Source organism: Hippocampus guttulatus, chromosome 4 (genome assembly GCF_054856545.1).
Source record: "Hippocampus guttulatus isolate MCC_2025c chromosome 4, RoL_Hgut_1.0, whole genome shotgun sequence".
In the NCBI taxonomy this organism is placed as follows: Eukaryota; Metazoa; Chordata; class Actinopteri; order Syngnathiformes; family Syngnathidae; genus Hippocampus; species Hippocampus guttulatus.
This window is the reverse complement of record NC_141264.1, coordinates 11,419,492-11,443,000: the sequence shown is the minus strand read 5'-3', so window position 1 is coordinate 11,443,000 and position 23,509 is coordinate 11,419,492. Positions and strand designations below refer to the sequence as shown.

The window sequence follows — 23,509 nt, the reverse complement described above, 5'->3', positions numbered from 1 at the left end:
CCCTATGACTATGTATCATGCCTTGTTACAGCCCTTAGTCATCATCGTGATGAAAAGGAGAAGGGGGACCTTAACATTTCTTGCAAATGAGTGTCGTTTGGCCAGGCACATGCAAATCTTTCAAGACTTTAAGCGGCGCGGCTCACTTTAGCCCCCACCAACCTCCCTTCTCAGCTGATCAATAGAGGGAAGTGAATAGTACTGTGGAACCTTTGTAGTTGAATATCCCTGAAGTCATACAAGTTGGATTTAGGGCAGAATTTGCATGGTGTCATGCAAGACCTTATCATACCGTTTCAGATCTCTGCTCAACAAGCATCAAAGAAATAATTCCGGACATGTGTTTGCTTTTTTATTCTGGATGTTTTTTTCTGCTTTCTGCAAGACCGAAAGATACACTGATAATGTCACGGGACAGCTACGTGAGCATCATAGGGTTCATATCTGAATCTGTGCTTTCACAATAATTACAGAAGAATGACCTGCCTCCACAAGGAGTGTCAAGCACATGAGTACATGAATAGACTTACTTTGAGGATTATATGACAGTTATGTACAGGTATGTTAACATTGTCTGTCCAGTGAATAAAGATTTATGATGGTTTTAGTTTTACCCTGGAACAGATTATTTCTATGTCCATCGTTTCCTGTGGTAGAAATTGTTCTGAAGTACAGTACTAACAAATAGGTGGTTGTCCAGCGACCCAGACAGGATAGTATTCCACTCTATGTGGTATTGTGGCATGCAATAGGGCAGGCGGACTCAGATAAACAGAGCTAGTTGGCTGAAAGCCAAATCCCCATGGCTACTCTGGAACAGCCCAGCGCGTCTTTCCTGTGTTAGTCTATTTGTATTTGACAATAGGTCATACCTATTAACAGCGTCCTTGCAAACATGTTCCAAACGCATCCTACATTATCGGTATATGGGTTTGGGATTTGTGCAACAGGAGTAAACAAAGAAGCACCAACTTCAAGTGCCCCCGAGCAGTACACTGGATCTTCTTCATACAGGTGTTCTGCCTCAGCATGTGCTTTTCCTCGGTAAATAATACTGGTACGACCTAAACGGACTTTTTAGGACTTAACTGTAGAAACAACAGTGCGCATAAAACTTGGAAACGCGTTGGGGGGAAAAGTGCACAATTAGACCTTTGTTTATTTCTTTGGCTAATATAGCTCACTGAATTTAAAATGCTTCCATAAAAGTGACCAAAATCTTCCCGTAACACACCGGCTTGTAATAGTCATGTGTCTGAAAAAGGTAATGCTGGAGATCATACATTCCAAACTTTTTCAATCACGAGCTAACGCCTCACTGATGAACTAGCTTGTCTGCACTTTTTCCAGCTCTCCCGTTAACAGCGCGTTCTAAACCAAAGAGTCCAGCTGCCTCTCACCTTTCACTTGACTCTCGTAGTCCGCGATGATTTCTTTATCTTTTTTAAACCTCGGCGAAGACATCTCCACTTGCTGGTAAAATAGTGTGTTTTAAAGAGCTTGTCGAGAAGCGAGAGGGTTTACAACAGTGGACTCGTCCAGTTGCTTTAGTTCTTCATTGATAATCTCCCTTCTTAGCGGGTTGGCGATGCGCAATCCTATTCCAACCAGTAGATCCTCACAACTCCCAGGGTAGCCTCGCGCTACCACGGCACGAAAAAATACAATCACGTAAGTTTCTCGGGGCTCCGTAGCAGAGCATCATCTGCAATTTGCACCGCGTAGAAAAGTCGTGCCCCAAAGCCGCACCGGGGGGGGTGCTCGAATTGGAGTCTATGTCCGGTTTGAGTGGTTCGGAGTAGGGACACACGCAAATACCTCCCCCCACCTCGCTTTCCCTGGAAGGTTTCTCCCTCTTCTAACTCCCGACAGGCTTGAGGCAGACAAGTAGGCAGGCCTACTGCAGCACAGACGACAGCGAGAGCCAGGCGGGGGGGAGGGAGGGATATCACGCTCACACCCGCTCGCACACACACACAGACACACACGCGCGCGCGCGCGCACGCGTACACGAAATTCAAGACAGTTGAATCGTTACATTTAACGCACTGTCACACTTGCATGCATTGAAATGTACCCAAATTTTCCCTCTAAGACCGTGCATTGACAAAACTTTAATACGATTTATCAAAAATGGTACAGTACACACAAGTCATTTGACCAGATACCAATTAGACAATTACATAACGTGAAAAAAAACTTGTGGGAGGTAGAAACACGTGTTCATCAAATATTGCATGGAGCTGTGTGTGATTTTGTAAAACATTTTCTGTATTCAAACGCAAACGGTTAATTTCTATTGTAAATTGGACCTGAGCGCCACCTGCCGGAGACAATATTCCATTTTAAACCAACAGGAAAACGCCAACATCGTTGCCATTTTAGGTGATGAAATGTCTGACGGGTGGATTAAAAACTAAATTTTATTTAAGTGCACGGACAAAAAATATCCATGTAGCATAGCAACAAAATAACACACTTAAATTTGAACATTCATTATCCAACTCTCCACTTTATACACACACAACACAAAATAGACTTTATGCACCAATTTCAAACAAAGCGTTTAAGCACATTACAGAGTTGTTCTGCAGTTATCGTGGCGTTTTCTACCCCTCCCAAAAATCTCCCAATTAAATTCATACAAACAAAAAATGTAGTTGAAATATATGGACCGCAATATGCAAATACTTAATAATCTCTTCAAATTCTACATAACTGGACATTCAATCACTGACAACATTTAAATATGTAAACAAGAAATCTTCATGATGGCTCTCACAACTTCACAACATAAATATCACTCAGATAAAATGTGCATACAGTAACTGAACATTATCACCAGGTTCACTGCACAAGAAGGCAACCACATTTCTCCACTTTCCACAAAATAGATGAAATCATTGTCACCTATGTTACTTTTCCAGCAACACATACAAAATAAATAAATAAAAATAAAAATAAACACAATCAGCCACTTTTGAAAAAGTTTTCCTCGATTACCTCAGTGAACCTCTCCTTCATTTGCTGACGGAAAGTGGCGTACCACTCCAGCAATCTCCTCCTCCTGTCCACCTTCTGCTCCTGGCTCATCCCTCTCTCCTTCTCGAGAATAGCAGGAAGCTCCTGCCAATCGGTAATAAAGATGAAGGGCGCGCCTGCTGCTTTCAGGAGGCGCAGAGGTGAGCTGGGCCCAGCCGCGCAGGTCCTTGGCCTCAGTACATCCTCCACCACAGGCACTGAGCCATAAGAGCAGGCCTCGTAGATGCGGTAGCATTCTGTGTTGACACCAACGGGGCAGAGGGTGAGCTCGCTCTGGGCCAGGGCAGTTTGATAGTGCTTTAGACTGTCTGCCGTCTCCTGCGGGAGCCATCTGCAGGTACAGGGGGAAGAGAGATGGTACATGGGTATACGTTAGTCAGATTGCATTTGTTAAATATCAATTTAGGTTTTTAATTTAAAATGAAAATAGGTTTTCAATAATATGGCGCAAGTGCTTATGCTTCTCGCCATTCATTCTGCACATGACTTAAATTTTGAAATGCTCAACATATACAAGAGATAAAGCATGAAATACACCTGCACATGCTACCGAGATTAAATAAAAAAGATACCGGTATATAAAAATATATCTTTTCTGAGTGATGTTGTGATAAAGGTAGTACTCGATAAACAATGTCTTTAAATGATATTAAAGTATTAGAAAAACTCTGAGGATTATGCAGTGCAGGTCCAACACTAATGCAAATGCGACTAATAATAATGTAATATAAATGACACTCCAACCGTTACAATGACTTGCAATCATCATCTTGGTCAGGAGTAGCTCAGTTTGTAAGTTTATTTGGGTATCAAATTGGAGGTTTAAGACAAAATAATTTAATTTGTGTATTGGAATTGGGGCCGGAGAATCCACAAACTGTCTCCTGGGTGCCCACCGCTCCAAATTGTCTCTAATCGTGTGTGCCTGCTCTTTTTACTACAGTACTGTAATGCATTTAATGCAGAGGTGTCATACTATGAACCAAATCTATGACAGACAAAAAGCTTCATGCTTCGGAACATTTTGACATACTGTAACATAATGACTTACTTCTCCCTGGCAGTGGTGATGCACTCCTTCTCCAGGTCAGATTGTTTCAGAACTCGCATGAGTGTTTCCCTTGAAGAATTCTTGTAAACAGTACCGAGGAAGTTGCAGAGGTATGGCCTGTTAGAGGTGATCATCTCAGCATTGGGCTTGACCATGGGAAATTGTCTGTATCTGAAGAAGAAACATGACACATAAAATGTAAGTAAATGGCCAGCATAGAAAATGAAAGGAGGAAAGATTTTAACGATATCAATGTTTTTATTTGGTTTAAATGTACAAAAGTTCAAACAGATCAGCAATGTCAATCTCGGATCTGTCCTTCTCTCCGGGTTTGTGAGGGTTTTCTCCGGATACGCCACCTTCCTCCCACATTCGAAAAACATACACATTTGGTTAATTGAAGACTCTTAAGTGAGTGGTCCTTAACCTTGTTAGAGGTACTGAACCCAACTCAATCATATACCAATGTGTTCTATGATTACCTAATTGTTGTGTGCTCCATATTACTTTATATTATTTATTGCATGTATGCATATGTTTTATTCCATTTACAGAGAAAATGGACCAAACACAAAGGGAACTAAAGAAAAACTTACGTGGCAACACCAAGAGGCCACTGGAAGACATCTCTATCATTGACCCAAGGGCTGTCATACACCAAAAAGAGGAGGTCCACAAAGCCGCCATGTCTCTTTAGGTATGGCCCTATCCAGTCATTGTTGCAGTGTTCATCACCCAGCAGGACCACTGCCACGTGAGACACGGTGTGGGACTGAACCAAAGCTCGGACGTGCTCCAACCAACGCGTGGAGTACGCCACCTTTTGCTGCTCACGACCATTCAAAACAAGAACTAGACTGTTCATATCCAAGGGGACATGACCTTGGACTACAGCAGGCCCTGTGTAGAAACTGCAGATGGAGGAAATTAATTAATGGTGTGGTTTTTCCTAATATGTTATGTGTTCACAACACTCTAAAGTCTCATCAGTGACTTGTTACCTGAAATCAATTTTGTTTGACTGGAGCTCGCCCTCTCTCCATTGTGCTATTTTGTCAGTTGGATTGAGGGGTCCCTCCAAGATATGTTCCCAAAGATAAAGGCCTGGTGGAAAAATTATTATATAGTAATTATTATAACAAAAATAATAATAACATGAAGAAGAAGAGGAGGAAAGAGAGTATAATACGTCGTAGCAAAAGGTAGCAACAAGGTAGTTAGCACTGGTGATTCCGGACAAATGGAAAGAAATTATGTCCAAACGAGTCTCACCTATGGCCGCTTTACCCCATATTTGGACCTTGTAACTTTTGGGTTTGTTCTTGTCGATTCGTGCCATATGTTGTTTGAAGGCCTCTCTTTTTTTGTTCAGTGCCGAGTTGTACTCCACTTGTTCATCCTCCCACGGATTCCACTCATCCCCAATGAATGGAGCAGCTCCGCCATCTCGAACACCCCCTGCAAACAAAACAGACACAGATTGGCACAACCGTTTTGTTGATTCAACCAAATATTTAACTGCATCTTAATTGTATCTATGTATTTTTTAAGCATTTGGATTTTAATTATTTATTTTGGGGGTGAAGGTACCAGAGGGTCCAGCTTCTTTCTTCTCTATCCTGTGAACCCGAGATATAACTTTAGTGTTGAAGAACACGTTGTATGCAGCGTATAGCGAAAATGCTACATAAGCAAAAATTATGAGAAGAAACAACTTTCTCTTTGGAAATTTCATTGTTCCTTATTTCTATTGTCGCTTATGTTACCATTATGCATCCGAACTTCCATTTTTTTGTGAGAGGACCCTTGTTTATATCACGAGGACAGTTGCCTTGAAGATGTGCCTGTTTAGAAATTACCTGTATTTAAACATCTGTATGAAGCGACATCTATTTATACCAAATTCGTGCCAAATGTGAATTATGTATGTATATATTTTGTTCTGAGAAATCTGTGTAAATTCTACAAAAACCTTGACTGAGGCATTAAAAAAAAAGGGATCGGGTCATACTTCGAGGCGGAACCTTCCATTTCCAGAAGAAGGAAAGAGTTTCCGTCGTGTTGGTATTCAGAGGCACACATAAGATTTCTTCACGCAAGGTCGTGTCCCCAAATAGGGGGTGAGGAATTCGTTTATCGAGCGAAAATGATGACATTTGCTGGTCGTTTTGGGGCTCTTTCCCCATTGTTGCGGGGAACAACGCAATTCATCAAATGTACGGTGTTATCTGGAGCTAAGGAGTTGCTCCCTGCCACTGGTAAGACACGTTCATGGGGCCTTCGGCTAACAATACAGTCTAATGTCAGCGTCCGCTTATCTGTGCAAAAATTCTAATCACAAAGTTGGCTTGTAATAATTCTAGTGGTAACTTGCTAGTGTGTCGTATAGTCCTTGGTTCAAAACCATTTTCATAGATCGTTCGTCGGAGGACACGTTTTACACGTTGTTGCCCGTATTGCAGACATGGCCAAATAATGTTTGACCGTGGCTTGGTTTAATGTAGATCTTCGAACTGGAAAGCCCAAGCAGCACACACTCAAGGACGAGCTCAAAAACAAAGGGTGGGACCTTACCCAGGTATTTCAGTGGTAGACAATTGTTCTAGATGACAAAAGTACAAAGCACAACCTAGATACGCGAGCTGTATTGAGACAATCGTCAGAAATAGTAAATGACTGGGATGTTTGATCCAAATGGACTAAAGGTCATAATGGAGTTGTGTGTGTGCGTGTTTATTTTCTACAAAGACAGGGGTCTGCGTTAATGCAGTAGAAACGCCGAATGATAAAAAGTTGTATGAAAAAGAATTATTGAGGCCTACAGTAAATATATTAGAATTTAAAATACATTTAGCATGGTGGTAATTGAGTGTGCTTTCTGCAGTGTATCACCTATCCATGCTAATTAGTTAAGTAAGTAAATCCATCTATGAAAGACACCTTTGGGCTCTATATGTACCGTAGTTGGTCATCTGAACAGCCTTCAACCTCTTTATAGAGTAGGGCTGTACGATACTGCAATGTTGCGGTATGTACGTTTAATGTCGTAATTTCAATATTACTGCAATATTTACTGACATTTTTAGCAAATAAAGGATACATTTTTCATACGGCAAAATAAGGAGGCTCAATGTGTTCCTATCTAATTTACTGTAATAACTTTATATATATATATATTGTACGTGTTCGCCTCTTGGATGGCAATGTATATTTAAGGTTGTGTTTTATTGGTCAAAGTGACAAAATATAGAATGAATGATAAACAAACTTTGAAATGTTGCGTCACTGACAATCATCTTCGTTCATATTTGAATCCTCACTTATACTGATACATTTAATTAGAATAATTTTTTGCACGGTGTGAAAAAATTCAAGCTTCCTTTAATTGGATGAAAGATTCTGCACCATATTCAATCTGCTTTTCAATAATTGTTTACTATTTGAGCATGCATGACCATTTATTTCATGATCTGATTTTAGCTCCTGGAGGAATCCGGCTCGCCCATACAGACATCAAAATCCCCGACTTCACAGATTACCGCCGCCCTGAGGTCACCGACCCAAACAAGTCCTCTCAGGACAGCAGCGATGCAAGGAGGGCCTTCTCGTACCTGTTCACAGGGGCCACCACCGTAGTTGGCGTCTATGCAGCCAAAACGGTGGTTAGCCAGTTTGTCTCCTCCATGAGTGCCTCGGCTGACGTCCTTGCCTTGTCCAAGATTGAGATCAAGCTGAATGAGATTCCAGAGGGCAAAAACATGACATTCAAGTGGCGAGGGAAACCCCTGTTTGTCCGCCATCGCACCGAAAAGGAAATCGCTGCAGAGGAGGCTGTGAATCTTGCCGAGCTCCGCGATCCCCAACACGACAAGGATAGAGTGCTCAACCCCAGCTGGGTTATCGTCCTTGGGGTGTGCACCCACCTGGGATGTGTGCCTATTGCTAACGCGGGTGACTTCGGCGGCTACTACTGTCCTTGCCATGGATCCCACTACGATGCTTCAGGAAGAATTAGAAAGGGGCCGGCGCCTCTTAACCTGGAGGTTCCCTACTATGAGTTCCCAGATGATGACACAGTTGTGGTGGGATAAATATGAGAGTGCTATCTTACCAATTGATCCCCTACTGTAGTATATGTTCAAAAGATGGCTCTATGTATGAGGTGGAGGTGAAAATCATCTATTTAATTGTCAATAAAAACCTGTTTCGTACAGTATTGTTGCAAGTGTTGCTTTTCATCCTCGTTGTAGACTACTGTATTGTCTCACTGCTTTGAGTTTGAACCGATCCTGGGCTCATACATTGGTTATCTGAGCCTTCAGTGGGAACTTACCTGATGTAAATCACCTGAACTGTTAAAGAAACCTTCGATTTCTATTGCTCAGGGTCACTTGCAACTGGGGGGGGGGGGCCCTCAACCTACTGGTTTTTCACATTGCGCACTTGGAATTTGGTGAATATATACAGTAATCCCTCGTTTATCGCGGTTAATGAGGACCAAAACCACCCACGATAAACAAATCTGCAAAGTAGCGACCCCCCCTCCTCCATATAGGTAGGTACATGTACATAATATTTAGAAGGCCAAATTTAATGGTATGCATGTAGAAGTAAATTTTTAAGTAATTAACATGACTTAATGGTGTATACTAAGATTTAAGGATTGGATTGGATACAACATTATTGTCAAATGTGCTGGATGAAATTTCTTCCCTCTCAACAAAACTAGAAACGAGGATGCAAACAGGTAAGTTAGGTTAGTTTATGAATAACAAAATACAGTAAACATATACAGTACTAGGTGTACTGTATATGTTGCTCTATGTGACTCGCTGTTGTTTTGCTGACTTTTGCTGTTTCTCACGGACTTAAAAAAAAAAAGTTTGAAAAAATCCGCGATGCACTGAAGCCGTGATAAACGAACCGCGAAATACCGAGGGATCATTGTAGATCTTCACTGAATTGCAGCTTCAATCATAGTAGTGAAAACAGTTCAGAATAAACATGAACAATACATTATTCATATCCTGGTCACACAAGTATCATTCCCAGGTAAAGGAGTTGACTTCACAAGACGATAATTTTGGTGTTGATGGGATGTGTGCTCCCAACAACAACCAAAAAAAAAACAATGGCACAATGGATTACACACAAATAAATATGTTCTCCGTATAAGTCAGTGTATCCTACTGTTGTTTCTGGAAAGCACTTAGCAGTCTGCTCGGGCACACACTAAATCATGTCCTTACCAAAAGTCAGGGCATGGAGTCTGTGCACTTAAACGCACTAGTCCACATAGTGCACGTTTGCTTGGAGTTCCTTAGTAACAAATCCAAGAAGCGCTGCCGTGAGCTGCTGCTTCAGACTGATGTTACTCATGACAAGACCAGTTAGCTGCACCACGTCGGTCCACTGAATATCCCCAAGGATGGCGACCAGATCGGCATATAGCTTCTGCTGCTGCTGAGGACTGAGCTCCATAATGACCTGAGGAAGAGGTTTGAACTGACCGCTGGTCAGCCAACAGCCAAGAAGGCCTCCAATAGCACCACCTGAAAAGAGCCAAGTTTTAAAATATTGTTGAGTATTGGATTGTGCAACGTTACTCATTTCAATCAGTAATGTTATGTGTAGCATACCGACTGCAATACCAAGAGGGCCCCCAACCAAGCCTCCAGCAAAGGCCAAGCCTCCAGCTGTTGCTGCCCCTTTGCCAGAGCCCTTGACTGTGGTCTGGATCTGTTTATCAGCAGATAACTCACAGCAGAGCTTCATGATATCTTCAAGCCGATGACACATTCTCTGTATTTTGGAAATTATGCAAAGCTGCTACTCTTATCTACTTTGAAATGTAATGCCATTTAGCTTCACAACATCACATTTATAGTCATTGATCATTATAACTTTTGGGATTAACAATATTGTATCTTTTTAACATTCCGGGCATTCTTACTGGAAAATGTAATTGGTCAGAAAGAGGTTTGACCTGAGGATGGACAGTCTGGAAAAAAAGGGAAATAAACTCATGTAAAGACAGTTCGCTGTAGTTTAAATAAAACCAAAAACATTACTTGACTACAACAATGTTACTTACTAACTTGAGTCAGGTTCTAGATACATTAGTGCAACACCCTGTGAATAATGGATGCAATTATTATTTTACCTTTTCAAAGGCAATAACATAAACAATATTTCAGCACGCAATACAAACAAATGCAAAAAAAAAGAAAGAACTCCCTGGAAAAATATAAATTTATACATAATGACCACTGTACCTTGTCTGTATTGCGAGTTCTTCATTATTATCGGTTGGATTTGTGTTGTTTAGTTTTAAATTAAAGGTCCTGTGTTTGGCAGAAACACCGTCATTCAATGTAGATGTCCAGAGGAGAAACGGAAGTAGATGGTCACGTGGCGTGCATGCTGAGAACTTCCGGCTCTTTTGAGAGAACCAGCTCGGCACTTTCGGCTCTTAGACCTCCTCCATCTTCGTCACATTTGTTGTGACTTAAATTAATGTATTTCAAAAGCAACGTAAAATTATGCATACTAATACAAAATAAGCGCTATTTTTACGTTTATGATAAAAAATATATCTTTATTTATTCGGGCTACATAGTGCTACAAAAAATGTACCACAAAATCAAACTTTTTACACTTAAACCTTGAATACTTATTTCTAATAAACAATTTTAAAGTGAAAAAACACGCAATCACTCCAAAACAAACAAAAGAAAATATTGTTTGATTGATTGATTGATTGCAATGAGTTTCAAACATTCATGTAAAACATAAATACAGTAGTACATGTAAGTATTTTTTTTCTTCTAAGAGTGCAAAAACAGAACAATAGCAGTCGCATCGCAAAAACACTATACAAAATAATCTACAAAAATGGATCATCAAACAAAAACTATGTAACTACGTTAGTATGTGTGTGTATTTATGTATTGTTTTTTTGTTTGTTTGTTTGTTTTGCCAAATTTTAAGAGCTCTTAAGGAACCACGTATTCAAAATAAATTACATTTCTAGTATGGTGACATTTTTTCAGTAAAGTATATGCAGACGATTTGCCTTTGCAGGTCACATAAAATGATGTGGCGAGCCAGATCTGGCCTTGGGGGCCTTGAGTTTGGCACCTGTGCTATAAAGGTTTGACACCAAATGAGTAAAACAGTTTACCATGTCAATTTAGGAAACAACTGAAAAAGTACTAGAAGAATCCTGTAATGTTTGCATTTTTTATCATGAGGCAAAATTATACGTCGAGGAAATAGGAGCTGAAAATGAACAAATAGATGCAACAGAAAAACTACAACTCTAAGAGAAGTACAGACAAGAAATGGGGGGGGGGCGGAAATTAAACCATCGAGGCAAAATTATACGTCGAGGAAATAGGAGCTGAAAATGAACAAATAGATGCCAACAGAAAAACTACAACTCTAAGCGAAGTACAGACAAGAAAGGGGGGGGGGGTGGAAATTAAACCATCGAAGTCAGGAAGAAGAAATAAAAATAAGGCAAAACACACCTATTTATTACTCAAAATGTTCATCATCGTGCATGATTTAGTAATCTATCTCATAGCAGAAACACAATGTTTAATTAGAGCAACCACTATTAGCAGTGGTCCTCAACTAGAAATGCTGTCGGTCCACTTTTTTTTTTTTTTTTATAAGACCAAGGTCCGGTCCCATGCACGGCGGTCATGGGGAGCAGGGCTATATGCCAATTTAGTATGGTCAAGCCAAGCTTATACAAATCAACACTCCTCACAACCAACCAATAATGGGGTGCATGAAAATAACAATTATTCACTTTGCCAGTACACAGCAAATAAAGAGAGGTATTGTGTTGAGGCAGAAGAACTCTTTTATTTTGTTGTTGTGCCTGCTTAATAATAGAAATAGCCCTTTTAGGGAAATAAGACATTTTTACTTTAACTTTGTTAAACAGTAGTTGTCTTTTTCTCCCTTAATTTAACAAAAGCAAAACAAAATACTAATTTTACCAAAATAAATACTAAAAATGAAAACAAAAATACTATTTTCATTTGTACAATTCCCCTTTTCACATCCCCTCTGAAATCACTGAAAAATATATCAGAAGAGGAGTTAAGAACCATTTTAAATGCTGACACAAGGGAGCACAGGAATGTGCAGTGCTGTTCTTCCACTAAAGGTGAATGCAATGTCTGAGGCATGCAAATATTATTTGAGGACGCCATTGTGATGTCCATTTACCATGTTGCGGTGTTCTGCTGTTAAACAGCTGCAAAGATCCCCGGGTAGACGGGAGCAAACTGCACACGATCGAAACCTCCCGCGATTCGTCCTGTCTAATTGTCTGTGTGCGGCTCTCCTGTGCTGAAGCTGTGAGCACACTGTGGCGTCGCGCATGCGTCTGTTTCCTGACACAATCATCCATTTTGAATGCGTGACGCTTATGTATGGGCACACCTTAAATTCAGAGGAGCCAATCATCGCATCGTATATGCTGACGCTTATGTATGGACACACCTTAAGTTCAGAGGAGCCAATCAGCGCATCGTTATCGCCGACATGCCCTGCTCAGCCTGCTCGTCTCCAGTTCGTCAAACATTATACACACACAGTCGTGCTGCTGCGTCCTCTGCAATACATCTGTTCGTGCACGCAAATAATACAACGGATAATTTTAACAAGCCATCGCGGTAATGCGCAGATTATAGTCCAAAAATAGAAAATGTATAACGTAAAAATCACTTTATAATTTATTGTTTTATACAATTTGCTGAGGGCCCGGACAGAGGAGGTCCGCGGCCCGGACAGAGGAGGTCGGCGGTCCGGTCGTGGATCGTGGTCCGCCAGTTGAGGAACACGGCACTATAGCGTTGGCTCGCTATGACGATGTCCATCATTGTATGTCACAAACATTTTACGCTCGTAACTATAACAAACAACGACTTGCTTGTCTTTAGGGGGTAAATGATTTTCACAACTACTCTTTCTTATCACGTTTATTTTAAGTACTTCGATAAGATATAAAGGATAGTTTTGTGGAACTTAAATCTGTAGTTGACAGTCCAACCAATATTTGAGGCAAGTGAGTTGGTGGTGGTGGTGGTGGGGGGTCGAGAATGAGGTTTTTGTGATACGATGATTGTGCAAATAAAGATCAGCTAGATATCCATTGTTGTGTGACAAATTAAATTAAAATGATTCAAACTGATTCTTGTCGAGAACATTGTTTCCGTCGCAGAGCAGATTTGCTAAAATGCACTGACAACAGTGAGCTAAACTCCATGGCATGACAGGAAACGAAAACGTTTCTTCAAAATAAAAGCTAAAGTGCTACCCTGAAAGTTACTACGTGTTTAACACACCAGTGCAGTGAATTGATTTTACGTTTGTTTTAGATATTGTTTTGGGTGACAAGCTTGCGAGGCAGTCATCCATATCCTCTTGTTTTCGGTTCGGTTATAATTTATTCTGAAAAGAACTCACAAAACAAACAGGATGTTTTGCTTTAACTCCAGCCCAGTCAGTGCCATTTCGTAGTCTGATGGAGAGTGGAGACGTCGAAGAGGTATAGGTATCTTTTTTACTGGGCATCTTGTCTTTGCTTTTTTGGAGGGGAAGGATGCGGGGATCCTGAAATTGGAGTGTGAGATGTTATTGCTTCCAAAAGTGAGGATCATTGCCGCTGACACGTTGATGACTTCGACTAAAGTGGGTCCGAGAAGAGGCTCCTGCTGCACTCATAAACACTTCTTTAGGACTCACAACAACCCTTGAGCCTTGTTTCTTGCTCACCAAAACTACCCCAAAATATTGCTCTGCCCTTGAGATGATAAAGAGTGAAATCAACATGGAGGACCCCGGCGGAGTTACCAGGCTCCGAGAGGAACACGAAAAGGTAACCAATAAGGATGACAAAAAGCATATACGATGGTATTAAAGGGGCGTCGAGTCGAACCCCAGCTGCTGACCACGCGGTGGACCGTGGGGGTGGGGGGGCGTTTTTGGACCACGATTGGGCCAACCTTATTTCTGTTGTGCAATATACAGATCACATGGTAAACCAGTATCATTAGCATGTCACGTCAATCTTGTGCCCACGACGTTAAATTTTCCAGAATCTACTTTGTAAAACCACTTGAGCTCACAAGTCACCGTCTCGGTCGTTTTACTCAAAAAGAAAATCAAAAAGATTCACGTTTCGTTTCATATAAGCATGACGTGTAATTAATCAGGTCGATGCAAGGCTGCCAGTTTAACCTTTACATGTCTGCCGTGGGTAACCGAAAGTGAAGGAGTTGGCTAATTAGCTAAGCAGGCTAACGTGGCGTGTAAGTGTTTTGCATGCAAACGCGCCCCTAACCTCCTCGCTCTCCTCGACTTTTAGAAGTCACAACACACAGTAAAGGCACATGGAACTGCAAACAAGAGGATTTTCCAAGATACCGTAGGAAGTTATACTGATAGCTGTGATACTAGTATTGTCATTGACATGAACAGTAACATTTTTTTTTTACCACTTCCTGATTTTGTTTGTCTTGCGTCATAAAAATGACCACCTAACTGACGATCTCTGTGTGCGTGTTTTTGTTTTTGCTCACAATACTACTGCATGACAACTAAATCGCGAAACGCGTTATTATAGCCCATTGTTGTACAAACAGGCGTTCAAGAGCAAAATGACTGTCTTTACGTTCCTCATAAAGATAGAGTATGTGTGCCTCCCAGAATTTAAATTGTTCTTGTGCTGAATTGTACCTTAGGTGTACCTTATTTTGAGTGTATTTTTGAAATATTTATTTTTAAAAATATATTCTGGCTGTGGATCCCAGTTGTGAGTCTTGGACTAGTATTACTTAATTTCCCATTGTATGAATTGCTTGTTGTTTCACAAGATCAGTCAACAGAAAAAATAGAAGTGGCCATTTTCCAGAAATACAGTACATTTTAAATTTCAGCATTTATATTTGCCCATCATCATATGTTGTGACTTCATGTCCCTGTAATAACAGGTGGTGAAGGACTGTGAACGTCAAATTCAGCATTGGTAAGTATCACTATTTAAAGGGTAGCGCTGAGAAATTCTGTGTTGTTGACATGCTGGAGACTTCATTGTACAAGTAGAACATATATCCAGGTGAATTAAACACAGAGTGAATAGATAAAATAAGGAGAAACTTTCTGGTTCAGAAACTTAAATGTAGATTCTTAATTTAAATCAGTATCAACCAGTTTGAGGGGGGGGGGGGGTGCAAAGCGAGCATTTTTTTTTAACTGACTATATCACTCCATCCATTCTCTGATCCGCTTATCCACACAAGGGTCACGAGGCGTGGTGGAGCCTATCCCAGCTGTCTTTGGGCAGGAGGTGGGGGACACCCTGAACTGGTTCGCAGCCAGTCGCAGGGCACACATCGACAACCAACCATTCACGCTCACACTCACACCTAGGGACAATTTAGAGTGTTCCATTAACCTGCCACACATGATTTTGGAATGTGGGAGGAAACCGGGGTACCCAAAAAAAAAAACATGCGGGCATGGGGAGAACATGCAAACTCCACACATGAAGGCTGGAGCTGGAATTGAACCCTGCACTACACCATGAGACCTAACCAGTCGACCACCGGGCCGTTAACTGAAAATAGGAGTTTCATATTGTGTTGAAATGCATCCAAAGTGCTTGGAGAGGTTAAATCAGCCACCAATTCCTAAGTAAGAATTCACAGCTCTGATAGGCTAGCATAACACCTCTCTACTTTGGCGCAAGGAACAATTTTTAATGAATAATACCATCAGGTGTATAACCCCCTGTCTGCAACTGTATTAATTTAGTGAGCATGTTGACCAGCGTGATCACAGGTATATAATCAATTTACTATGCCTCTGTTCTGTAAGCTGTTGCAACTGTAACAAAGCAGTTAACTCCTGGAATCCAGATGTCATTAATAATATCTTGCACACTTGAGAGTTCCCTTCATGAACAGATGATAGGGAGTGGGTGTTAGAGAAGGAGGGGGAGATGAAGTACAAATACCTGTGAGTGAACCGTTACTGATTGAGTCTTCATTGCAGTCTAATTTCATTAGTGTAAAAGCATTTGACGAACTGGACACTGTAAGATGGCAGTGAACACTCTAAATCAGGCAGGCCCAATACGTCGATCATGATCGACCAGTAGCCCACGGACTGGGCCCAAGTCGATCACAAGAGTAGTAGGGGGAAATGGGTGAAAAAACATTTTAGTGTGTCTGTGTGTTATTAATACTAGATATGCTTGTATTAGTGCACACTGCACCCTAAGCATCTCATCAATTTCACTCCAAAAAAAAGTATTAAAAAATTAAAAAGCAGTTCACCTTTAACGAACGGTGGTGAATGATCTCCATCACCGGAGCCTATTCTAGCTGTCTTCGGGCAGTAGGCAGGGGACACCCTGAACTGGTTGCCAGCCAATCGCGGGGCACACAGAGACATACAACCATTGGCACATGCACACCTAGGGACAATTTAGAGTGTTCCATTAACCTGCCATGCATGTTTTTGGAATGTGGGAGGAAACCAGAGTACCCGGTGAAAACCCACACAGGCACGGAGAGAAACCTGCAAACTCTACAGAGGAAGGCCGGAGCCGGAATCGAACCCTGCACCTCTGCACTGTGAGGCCGGCGTGCTAACCAGTTGAGCACCAAGCCGCCCTATTATTATTATTATTAGCATTCAAATTTTATTTCATGTACAATTCACCAATGGCACTGGCAAAGAATGGGAATCTGGAGAGCCAGGAAAAGCATTTTAAAACGGCACCCGTACGTTCGTATGATAGTCTCTGCACTTGCTGCAAAAGTGCGTCCCATGCCTCCGCGTCAGGTCTCGACCATTGATTTACTACTGATTTACTTTTTACAACCTCACAAGCTATTGTATCTACTTGATTTTTCTATTTCATGCATGTGTGCATGGGTGTGCGCATGTGTGTATGCGTGGCCGTGCAGTCATGGGTCGATCACGGGAAGTTGGTTGCTTGAAAAAGTAGATCTTAGGTGAAAAAAGGTTCGGCACCCCTGCTCTAAATTGTCCATTGATTTGACTGTGAGTGTGAATGGTTGTTTGGCTATGTTTGTCCTGCGATTGGCAGGCGATTAGTTCAGCGTGTACCCCTCCGACTGCCTCAAGATAGATGGATGGATGGGTTACAGTTTTATTTATGTGTATATTTACAGTATATATTTTAAATTTCAGAAAGCATCAGAACATTTTCCCCACTATGAAAATCAATATTTAAATAGGAAATTGTGTTGTCTGGAATACATAGAATAATTGAATGATTGAACCTTCCGCCCCCTATTTTTGTTCTTTTAATGTACACAGTATCTTCACATTCAAATACACAGGGGAACCGTAATGAGGCACTGTAAAAATAAATACATAAATAAATAAATAGTTAACTTCAGGCTACTCATTCTCATTGATAAAACATGAGCATTTGAAAGTAGCTTTGTGACAGCTGAACCCCCCCCCCCCCCCCCCCCCAAAGGTTTTGCCATTGCCAGATTAGTAACTCTGTGAGCCTGGAGTACTTTTTACTCTGTTCATTGTTCATCTGTCTCCATTGTAGGTATATGTAGCGGTGGCATTGCATCTGTCATGATAAATGTCATTATTTTTAGTTCCAAACAATCCTGCACCAAACTTCTCTATCTCTCTCGCAGTTTTGCTCAATGGTAACAATTTGGGGCTGCTGTAATTAGGCTTTATGTAGAGTAGATGGATACTATGTTGAGCCTGTTGGGAAGTTTCAGGCCAGACTTTATTTGTGCCCTCTTCCAATTGCCTAAACTGCCCAAATTCCACAGCATAAACCAGTTGAGTTTAACCAGTGATGGGCAAACATTTGTGCCCAAAGGCTAAGTTTGATTTTTATAATGGACAGATGGGCCTGGTCCTTTGTATATGTGATTTAAAAAATGGAAGTTAAAATGTTAAATGTAATTCGTTTATGTTAGAATGATTCAATTGTATTTTCTCATTATATTACAATTCATTTAATCATACTTGATTATCCAAATTTTTAGTCAAATAAAAATTGTTCATGTACTTTATTTTGATATAAATTTGTTAGAAATCTAATTATAAGAACCATGATTTCATTGGAAGTGGATAGGTACATTTTAGTTAACAAATGTTAGCAGGGGGCAGGATAATTAATATAAGAAATATAATGGGGTGCTTAAAAATGGGAATTGTTGGTGAGCTGGATTAAGGAATGGAGTGGGCTGAATTTGGCCCATGGAAAAAGTTTTATCATAACAATTCTAAGCTGTGGTTTATTTATGTGCGCATTGGTGTTAAGTACTCAAGGTATTTTTTGGGGGGTTTTTTTTTTTAGCTTTCACCTTGTGAAGTCAGAGTAGAAGCCGTACTGAGAAAACTTGATTCTGTTACCTACTAATATCAATGCATTACAGTGATCCCGTGTGTCTACTTGAGTACTGTAATGTTGTACATGAACCCCCCCCCCCCCACCCCACCCACCCACCCACGTTGTTCTGTGCTAAAACAATGTGGGTACCTTTTTTTCTTGCACAACCTTCTTCACAGTACTTCTGTGTCTGTGAATCTATAGGGAGAAGGTCTCAGGTGATTACGATGCCCTGAAAGAACGCCTCAAAACTCTTCCAGATAGACTGTCTTATGACATCATGGTAAGTGTGAGGCTCTATAAAAATATATAGCGAATATACAAAGTGTCCACAGAGTTTCCACGTTTTCTGATGTTACAGCCTTAGTGCAAAATACATTACTCTTCTTGTTATCATTTTGGTTAAAAGTCTACACACGTCATCCTATACAGCACTGACAAAATGAAACACAGTTTTGCTGTTAGTCTTGCTAATTTATAGGAATAAAGTGTTTCGTTACATTTTGTAAGAATGCAGTCACACAATAGAATGTGGAAAAAGCACTGTGAATACTTTCCAAATGCACTGTACACCAAGAAGAGCGGAGAAGAAATACATTCACAGAAATCTGGCTTGCTTTTTGCTCTGCCCTTCATCTTTTGTCTTTCCATCCCTTGTTGTTCTGGGTAGGTGCCGTTTGGCCCTATGGCCTTCATGCCTGGGAAACTGGTGCACTCTAATGAGGTCACCGTGCTACTTGGTGACAACTGGTTTGCAAAGTGCTCCGCCAAGCAGGCTGAGAAAATTGTCGACCATAGGATGAAGTGTGAGTCTCCTTTTAAATCTTGTGACGCACCCACTGTGCAAAGACGTTGGCACAGGTTTGTCCAAAAAAAAAAAAAAAATACTCTGCACCCAGCAGAGGGCGTTGTTACTTCAATCACAGAAGTCCTGCTGCCCAAAACAGGAAAAGGGAATTATTTGTGGCAGTGTTTCCCAATCTGTAATTAGCCAATTAGCCATTTTACACACACACACACACACACACACACACAAAACTCATTGAACACGAACAAATGAAAAGAGCGCATATTGAAAAACACTAAACTAATGATAGCTTTGTGTGGATGCAAATGAGCCTCAGTCAGAAACCAGGATTCTGCTTTAAATGGTGAAGCTTCTGCGCGTTTTTCATGTCTGCGTTGATTGTGTTGTCAAGGCTTGATGATAATTTTGAGGATTCACCATGAAGACATAAGTGGTGCAAGGGCCAGAGTATTGCTACTCGCAGCTCTATTTTAAATATTTTTGGGGGGTGCGTAACCTGAAGCTTGTATAATGCTGAACTTGCTGTGATTCCAAATCATACCACAACATTCTTTGTCTGTGTGAAATAGAGAATGATAATGTGAATGGGATGTGTGTGACAATATTTGATGAGAACATTTTGGGAGTGTTGAGTGAAGCAGAAATGTCCTGCCTCAGTCCATCATGAGGCATCTGAACCCCACCTTCTCATCCCAATTTATCCCCAAATCTGCCCCTGCCTGCCCTGCTATTACAGAGTTAAGTGGTGCAATGCAAACATAGTGAGCTGAAATGTGTCAGACAGCGATGGACTTGTCAGGCCTTCTGTGTTTGACCTTTTCTCACTTCCACTTGATGCACACACTGAAGGGGCTCTGCATTGCCATGGAAACAAGGGCTCTCTGCTTGCGTTTTGTAAAAGGGCTTAATTGTTGTGAAGATTTAATGATCCGGAGTGGTATTCGGGCCAGAGGATATTTTGTACTGTTTAGTGTCATGATTTCCCCTCTCCACTTGCAGAGCATTTTAAACATTTCAATCATTCTGTTAAATGTTTAGTTTAATTCTCCTCCCCCACAGCCATGTGTACACATAACTTTTCATCCGTCTGCCACTATCAACCAAAATGTGAATTTTAATATCTCCAAACCTTTTGTTGCAGATGTCAAGAATGAACTTTGCGGTCTGTCCAAGACAATGACAAACTTTGAAACCAGAGTAGGAATGGTGAAGGACTGGGAAAATATGGTCACGGTACGTTGCTTAACGTTAAAATCAACACGGTATCAAAACTTCCCTGAAACACAATGCATTTACGGACTCTGCTTTCCTTTTAGGAAAAAGGGGACTATGTTGACATTAGAGAGGTGATTGGAAAGAATGACGCCACTGTCACAAAAGGTATCATTTTTGTTTGCCAGCACACTAGTGAATCCTATGGAAAATCATATCACATTGAAATTTAAAAATGTTTTAAAAATACTTCATTCAGGAAAGCGTCGAGTGGCTCACAGGCCAAATTCCAAGCCCAAACTGGAAACTGTGTTGGATTTGGAAGAGGAAAATGAAGGCAGCGGAGAAGAGGCCCAACAAAACGGAAGCACAAAGAGTTTCATGACGCAGGAGGAGTTGTGGGCTCGACTGGATGAACTTGAGAAAATCGAGGAACTACAAAATGAGCAGGACAGGTATGTTACTGCGCCTGTTGTTTCACTTTCAGGTCATTCATTGCAGTTTGTCTCTTTACCTTGTCTGATAATGCGGACGTTGGCAGTGAGGACACTTCATCATCTTCCTCGGAGGATCGGAACGACACGGACTCCCCCACTGCATCTAATGGACTTTTTGTGAAATCCCACATCAAAGCGCCCCACAGTGGAGAAATGAAAGAAGACGACGAGGAGGACCACAGTCTACCGACCATTTATTTCTCCCACACAGTTGAGCCCAAGAAGGTCAGTGTGATAACTGGACCGTTGTTTTGGAAATGTGTTCCCAGGCTTCGGGCTAAATCCAAATCCTGCTTTGCTTTAGGTGAGGATCAACACAAGTAAAAACACCACTCTCAAGTTCAGCGAACGGAAAGAACTGAAGGAACATTCAAAGCGTAAAAAGAAAAACGGTCACCAAAACGGCCACGCTCATCACGAAGTTCACAAAATCCAAACACCTGCAGACATCTACAGGTTGAACCATCATCACTGGAACGACATTTAGCGCAGTTACGCGAACACAGGGAGTTCATATAAGTATATTTCCCATCAGGTTGTTTGTGGACGTGAGGGATGGGGAGCCCGTACCTAAAAAGTCCATTCTGAAGTCACGCAGCCGCGAGAACAGCGTGTGCAGTGACACAAGCGAGGGCAGCGCAGCAGACATGGACGAGCGGCGGATGATGGGCCGTAGCTTCAGCCATGATGAGAGCACACCCAGCGACAACAGTGACAGCCTTATGGAGGAGGATAGCACCAAGGGAATGCCATCGCATCCTGCAGGAAAGTTTGAGGTGAAGCAGACCTGGCTGTGTTTTTAGATTACTGATTTGGTGATTCTTAAACCTCGCTGTAGTGCCTTAGTCTTGCTTCCACCAAGTGGTACTGTTCGGTTCAGCTTGCTGCCGCACCTTTTGAAATACCTCATTCTGTTCTGGCTTGAAGTACTGCAGATGTCTGAGAATAATTACTGTTGAGAGTCTGAATTCAAAGTCTTTGGACAATTTTAAGTTGAACAACGGCTCTTCGAATGTTCTGCTGCTCTCCGAGTGTTGAAAATGTGAAATCGGTGCATCAAATCAACAGGCAATTTGCAACGTTTATACTTCTGTCTTTGTTGTCCAGGCCTTCTCGGGTACAGTGGTGGAAAAGGACTCGATGCCCTTGGCTCTTCCCTTTCTCACCATCAGTCCTCCGGCGTTGCCAACCATCATGGAGCGGAAACTGGAGGAGGTAGCTGCGCCTGACGTGGAAGCTCCTCAGCAGCCTGTAAAACGGGTGTCGAAGTTCAAAGCTGCCCGGATGCAGCAGAAATGACCTGTCTGTACAAAGCATTTCTCACACTTCTTTATGCACTCTCACATCATTCGATCCCCCTCTAAACACATGTGGGCTTCTGTTAGTATAAAGGTTAATCAACATTTTTAGTTGGTGAGTCCATCTTCCATACTTGTGATGAGGTTTTTCTTTTGACTGTTGATTGTTTTGTTGGACTGTAAACGTCGCCTTTGGCCCACGTATTACAATTCATGTCCCAGCGATAGCTCACTTTTCTCCTGCTCTCGACCTGCTTAATGAATGTGTTGGTTTATGATTTGCTTTGTGTCGAGGCAGAAAAGATGAATGAGAAAATAAAATAAATGCATTTGTTGACAAGTCACGCCCCTTATTTTTGCCTTCAAGAAATTCTTTCTTTGCAGATGACCCTTTGTGGGCATTTGTCAGGAACCCAATTGATGTTATTCCCACCGACCTACGGAGCACATTGCCATTATTGTTTCCGCATGTCTTCACTACTACCGCAATAAAACAGCAGTCAAACTCTACATGGGAGAAATGTTAGCTCAAAGCTAGTGTTTATATGAAGATAAACATCATAGAGAAACAGTGACAACCGTGCACGATTTAGGCGTAATTTGTAACTGTCTGCCTAAAACAAACCAGAAAAAAATGACTCCAGTTTTGAGGCTCATATGACTAGGAAAAGTAAAGACTCATGATCTCTTGTTATTGTCGTTATTTCTAAGATTTAAGTTTCACAATTCCAAATTGGTGTAATCCACATTGTTGTTTAATCCTTTTAAGTTTAACGGTTCAACGTTGTGTAACTAGCCGGTATTTGTGATCACTCCATGACGCTCGCATGTCTTCAAACATCTTCGAATGATTTTGCGGCAGATCATTCATTCTTCAGACATGACCCGGGTGCAGACTCAATTTGCATTGTTTTCGGACATGCATTTGAACTGGCGCACAAACCACCAAACTTCATTTTATCCCAAGCTGCTTTGATTAAATCCGTAGCTTGTGAGCTTGAAAGGCTATATCATTGCCCTTTTTAGTTTAACCGTGGGAGTGCAGGTCTCTGATAAGAAGCTTTTAAACAGATCCTTAGGTGACTCGGCCCTTATTTTCCTTCGTCTGGATTATTTCACCAATATGAAAATCCAGGTAGCATGAGACAGATTAGGCAATGCTTAACATGCTAACGTTGT

At 41.4% G+C, this 23,509-nt stretch overlaps 5 protein-coding genes across 9 annotated transcripts in view; 2 read left to right on the top strand and 3 right to left on the bottom strand.

Annotated features, from left to right (window-relative positions):
* The window catches only part of srgap1a (SLIT-ROBO Rho GTPase activating protein 1a), a 60,336-nt gene extending 58,444 nt beyond the window's left edge, over nt 1-1,892 (bottom strand). For both annotated transcript variants that reach the window (XM_086109426.1, XM_086109427.1), the window contains exon 1: nt 1,401-1,892. In XM_086109426.1, the coding sequence (XP_085965552.1) occupies nt 1,401-1,464 (64 nt within the window). In that variant the 5' untranslated portion in view covers nt 1,465-1,892. The remainder of the gene's footprint in view (nt 1-1,400) is intronic.
* Nucleotides 1,893-2,094: 202 nt separating this feature from the next.
* On the bottom strand, nt 2,095-5,873 carry rxylt1 (ribitol xylosyltransferase 1). The gene is made up of 6 exons (XM_086110325.1): nt 5,684-5,873; nt 5,366-5,551; nt 5,095-5,197; nt 4,690-5,004; nt 4,094-4,264; nt 2,095-3,373 (listed from the first exon to the last, which is right to left on the bottom strand). Exons 1-6 carry the CDS (start codon nt 5,826-5,828, stop codon nt 2,971-2,973), a joined length of 1,323 nt encoding a protein of 440 aa, XP_085966451.1. The 5' UTR covers nt 5,829-5,873; the 3' UTR covers nt 2,095-2,970.
* A 261-nt stretch (nt 5,874-6,134) lies between these two features.
* uqcrfs1 (ubiquinol-cytochrome c reductase, Rieske iron-sulfur polypeptide 1) lies at nt 6,135-8,306 on the top strand. Its single transcript, XM_086109541.1, has 2 exons — nt 6,135-6,351; nt 7,574-8,306. Exons 1-2 carry the CDS (start codon nt 6,240-6,242, stop codon nt 8,182-8,184), a joined length of 723 nt encoding a protein of 240 aa, XP_085965667.1. The 5' UTR covers nt 6,135-6,239; the 3' UTR covers nt 8,185-8,306.
* Nucleotides 8,252-11,433, bottom strand: LOC147205936 (protein C19orf12 homolog). Of its 2 annotated transcripts, XM_086109542.1 has the most exons (5): nt 10,369-11,433; nt 10,188-10,225; nt 10,047-10,094; nt 9,733-9,895; nt 8,252-9,645 (listed from the first exon to the last, which is right to left on the bottom strand). In XM_086109542.1, exons 4-5 carry the CDS (start codon nt 9,890-9,892, stop codon nt 9,380-9,382), a joined length of 426 nt encoding a protein of 141 aa, XP_085965668.1. In that variant the 5' UTR covers nt 9,893-9,895; nt 10,047-10,094; nt 10,188-10,225; nt 10,369-11,433; the 3' UTR covers nt 8,252-9,379. The 2 variants fall into 2 exon arrangements, with proteins under 2 accessions (XP_085965668.1, XP_085965669.1); XM_086109543.1 differs by having other exon boundaries at nt 10,047-11,433.
* Nucleotides 11,434-13,607: 2,174 nt separating this feature from the next.
* On the top strand, nt 13,608-22,670 carry uri1 (URI1 prefoldin like chaperone). 3 transcript variants are annotated; one of them, XM_086109454.1, is made up of 11 exons: nt 13,608-13,991; nt 15,106-15,140; nt 18,720-18,798; nt 19,186-19,321; nt 20,465-20,556; nt 20,640-20,703; nt 20,795-20,990; nt 21,077-21,257; nt 21,337-21,488; nt 21,568-21,808; nt 22,140-22,670. In XM_086109454.1, exons 1-11 carry the CDS (start codon nt 13,923-13,925, stop codon nt 22,329-22,331), a joined length of 1,437 nt encoding a protein of 478 aa, XP_085965580.1. In that variant the 5' UTR covers nt 13,608-13,922; the 3' UTR covers nt 22,332-22,670. The 3 variants fall into 3 exon arrangements, with proteins under 3 accessions (XP_085965580.1, XP_085965582.1, XP_085965581.1); XM_086109456.1 differs by lacking the exon at nt 13,608-13,991 and adding an exon at nt 14,075-14,424; XM_086109455.1 differs by lacking the exon at nt 13,608-13,991 and adding an exon at nt 14,425-14,540.
* The last annotated feature ends 839 nt before the right edge of the window (nt 22,671-23,509 follow it).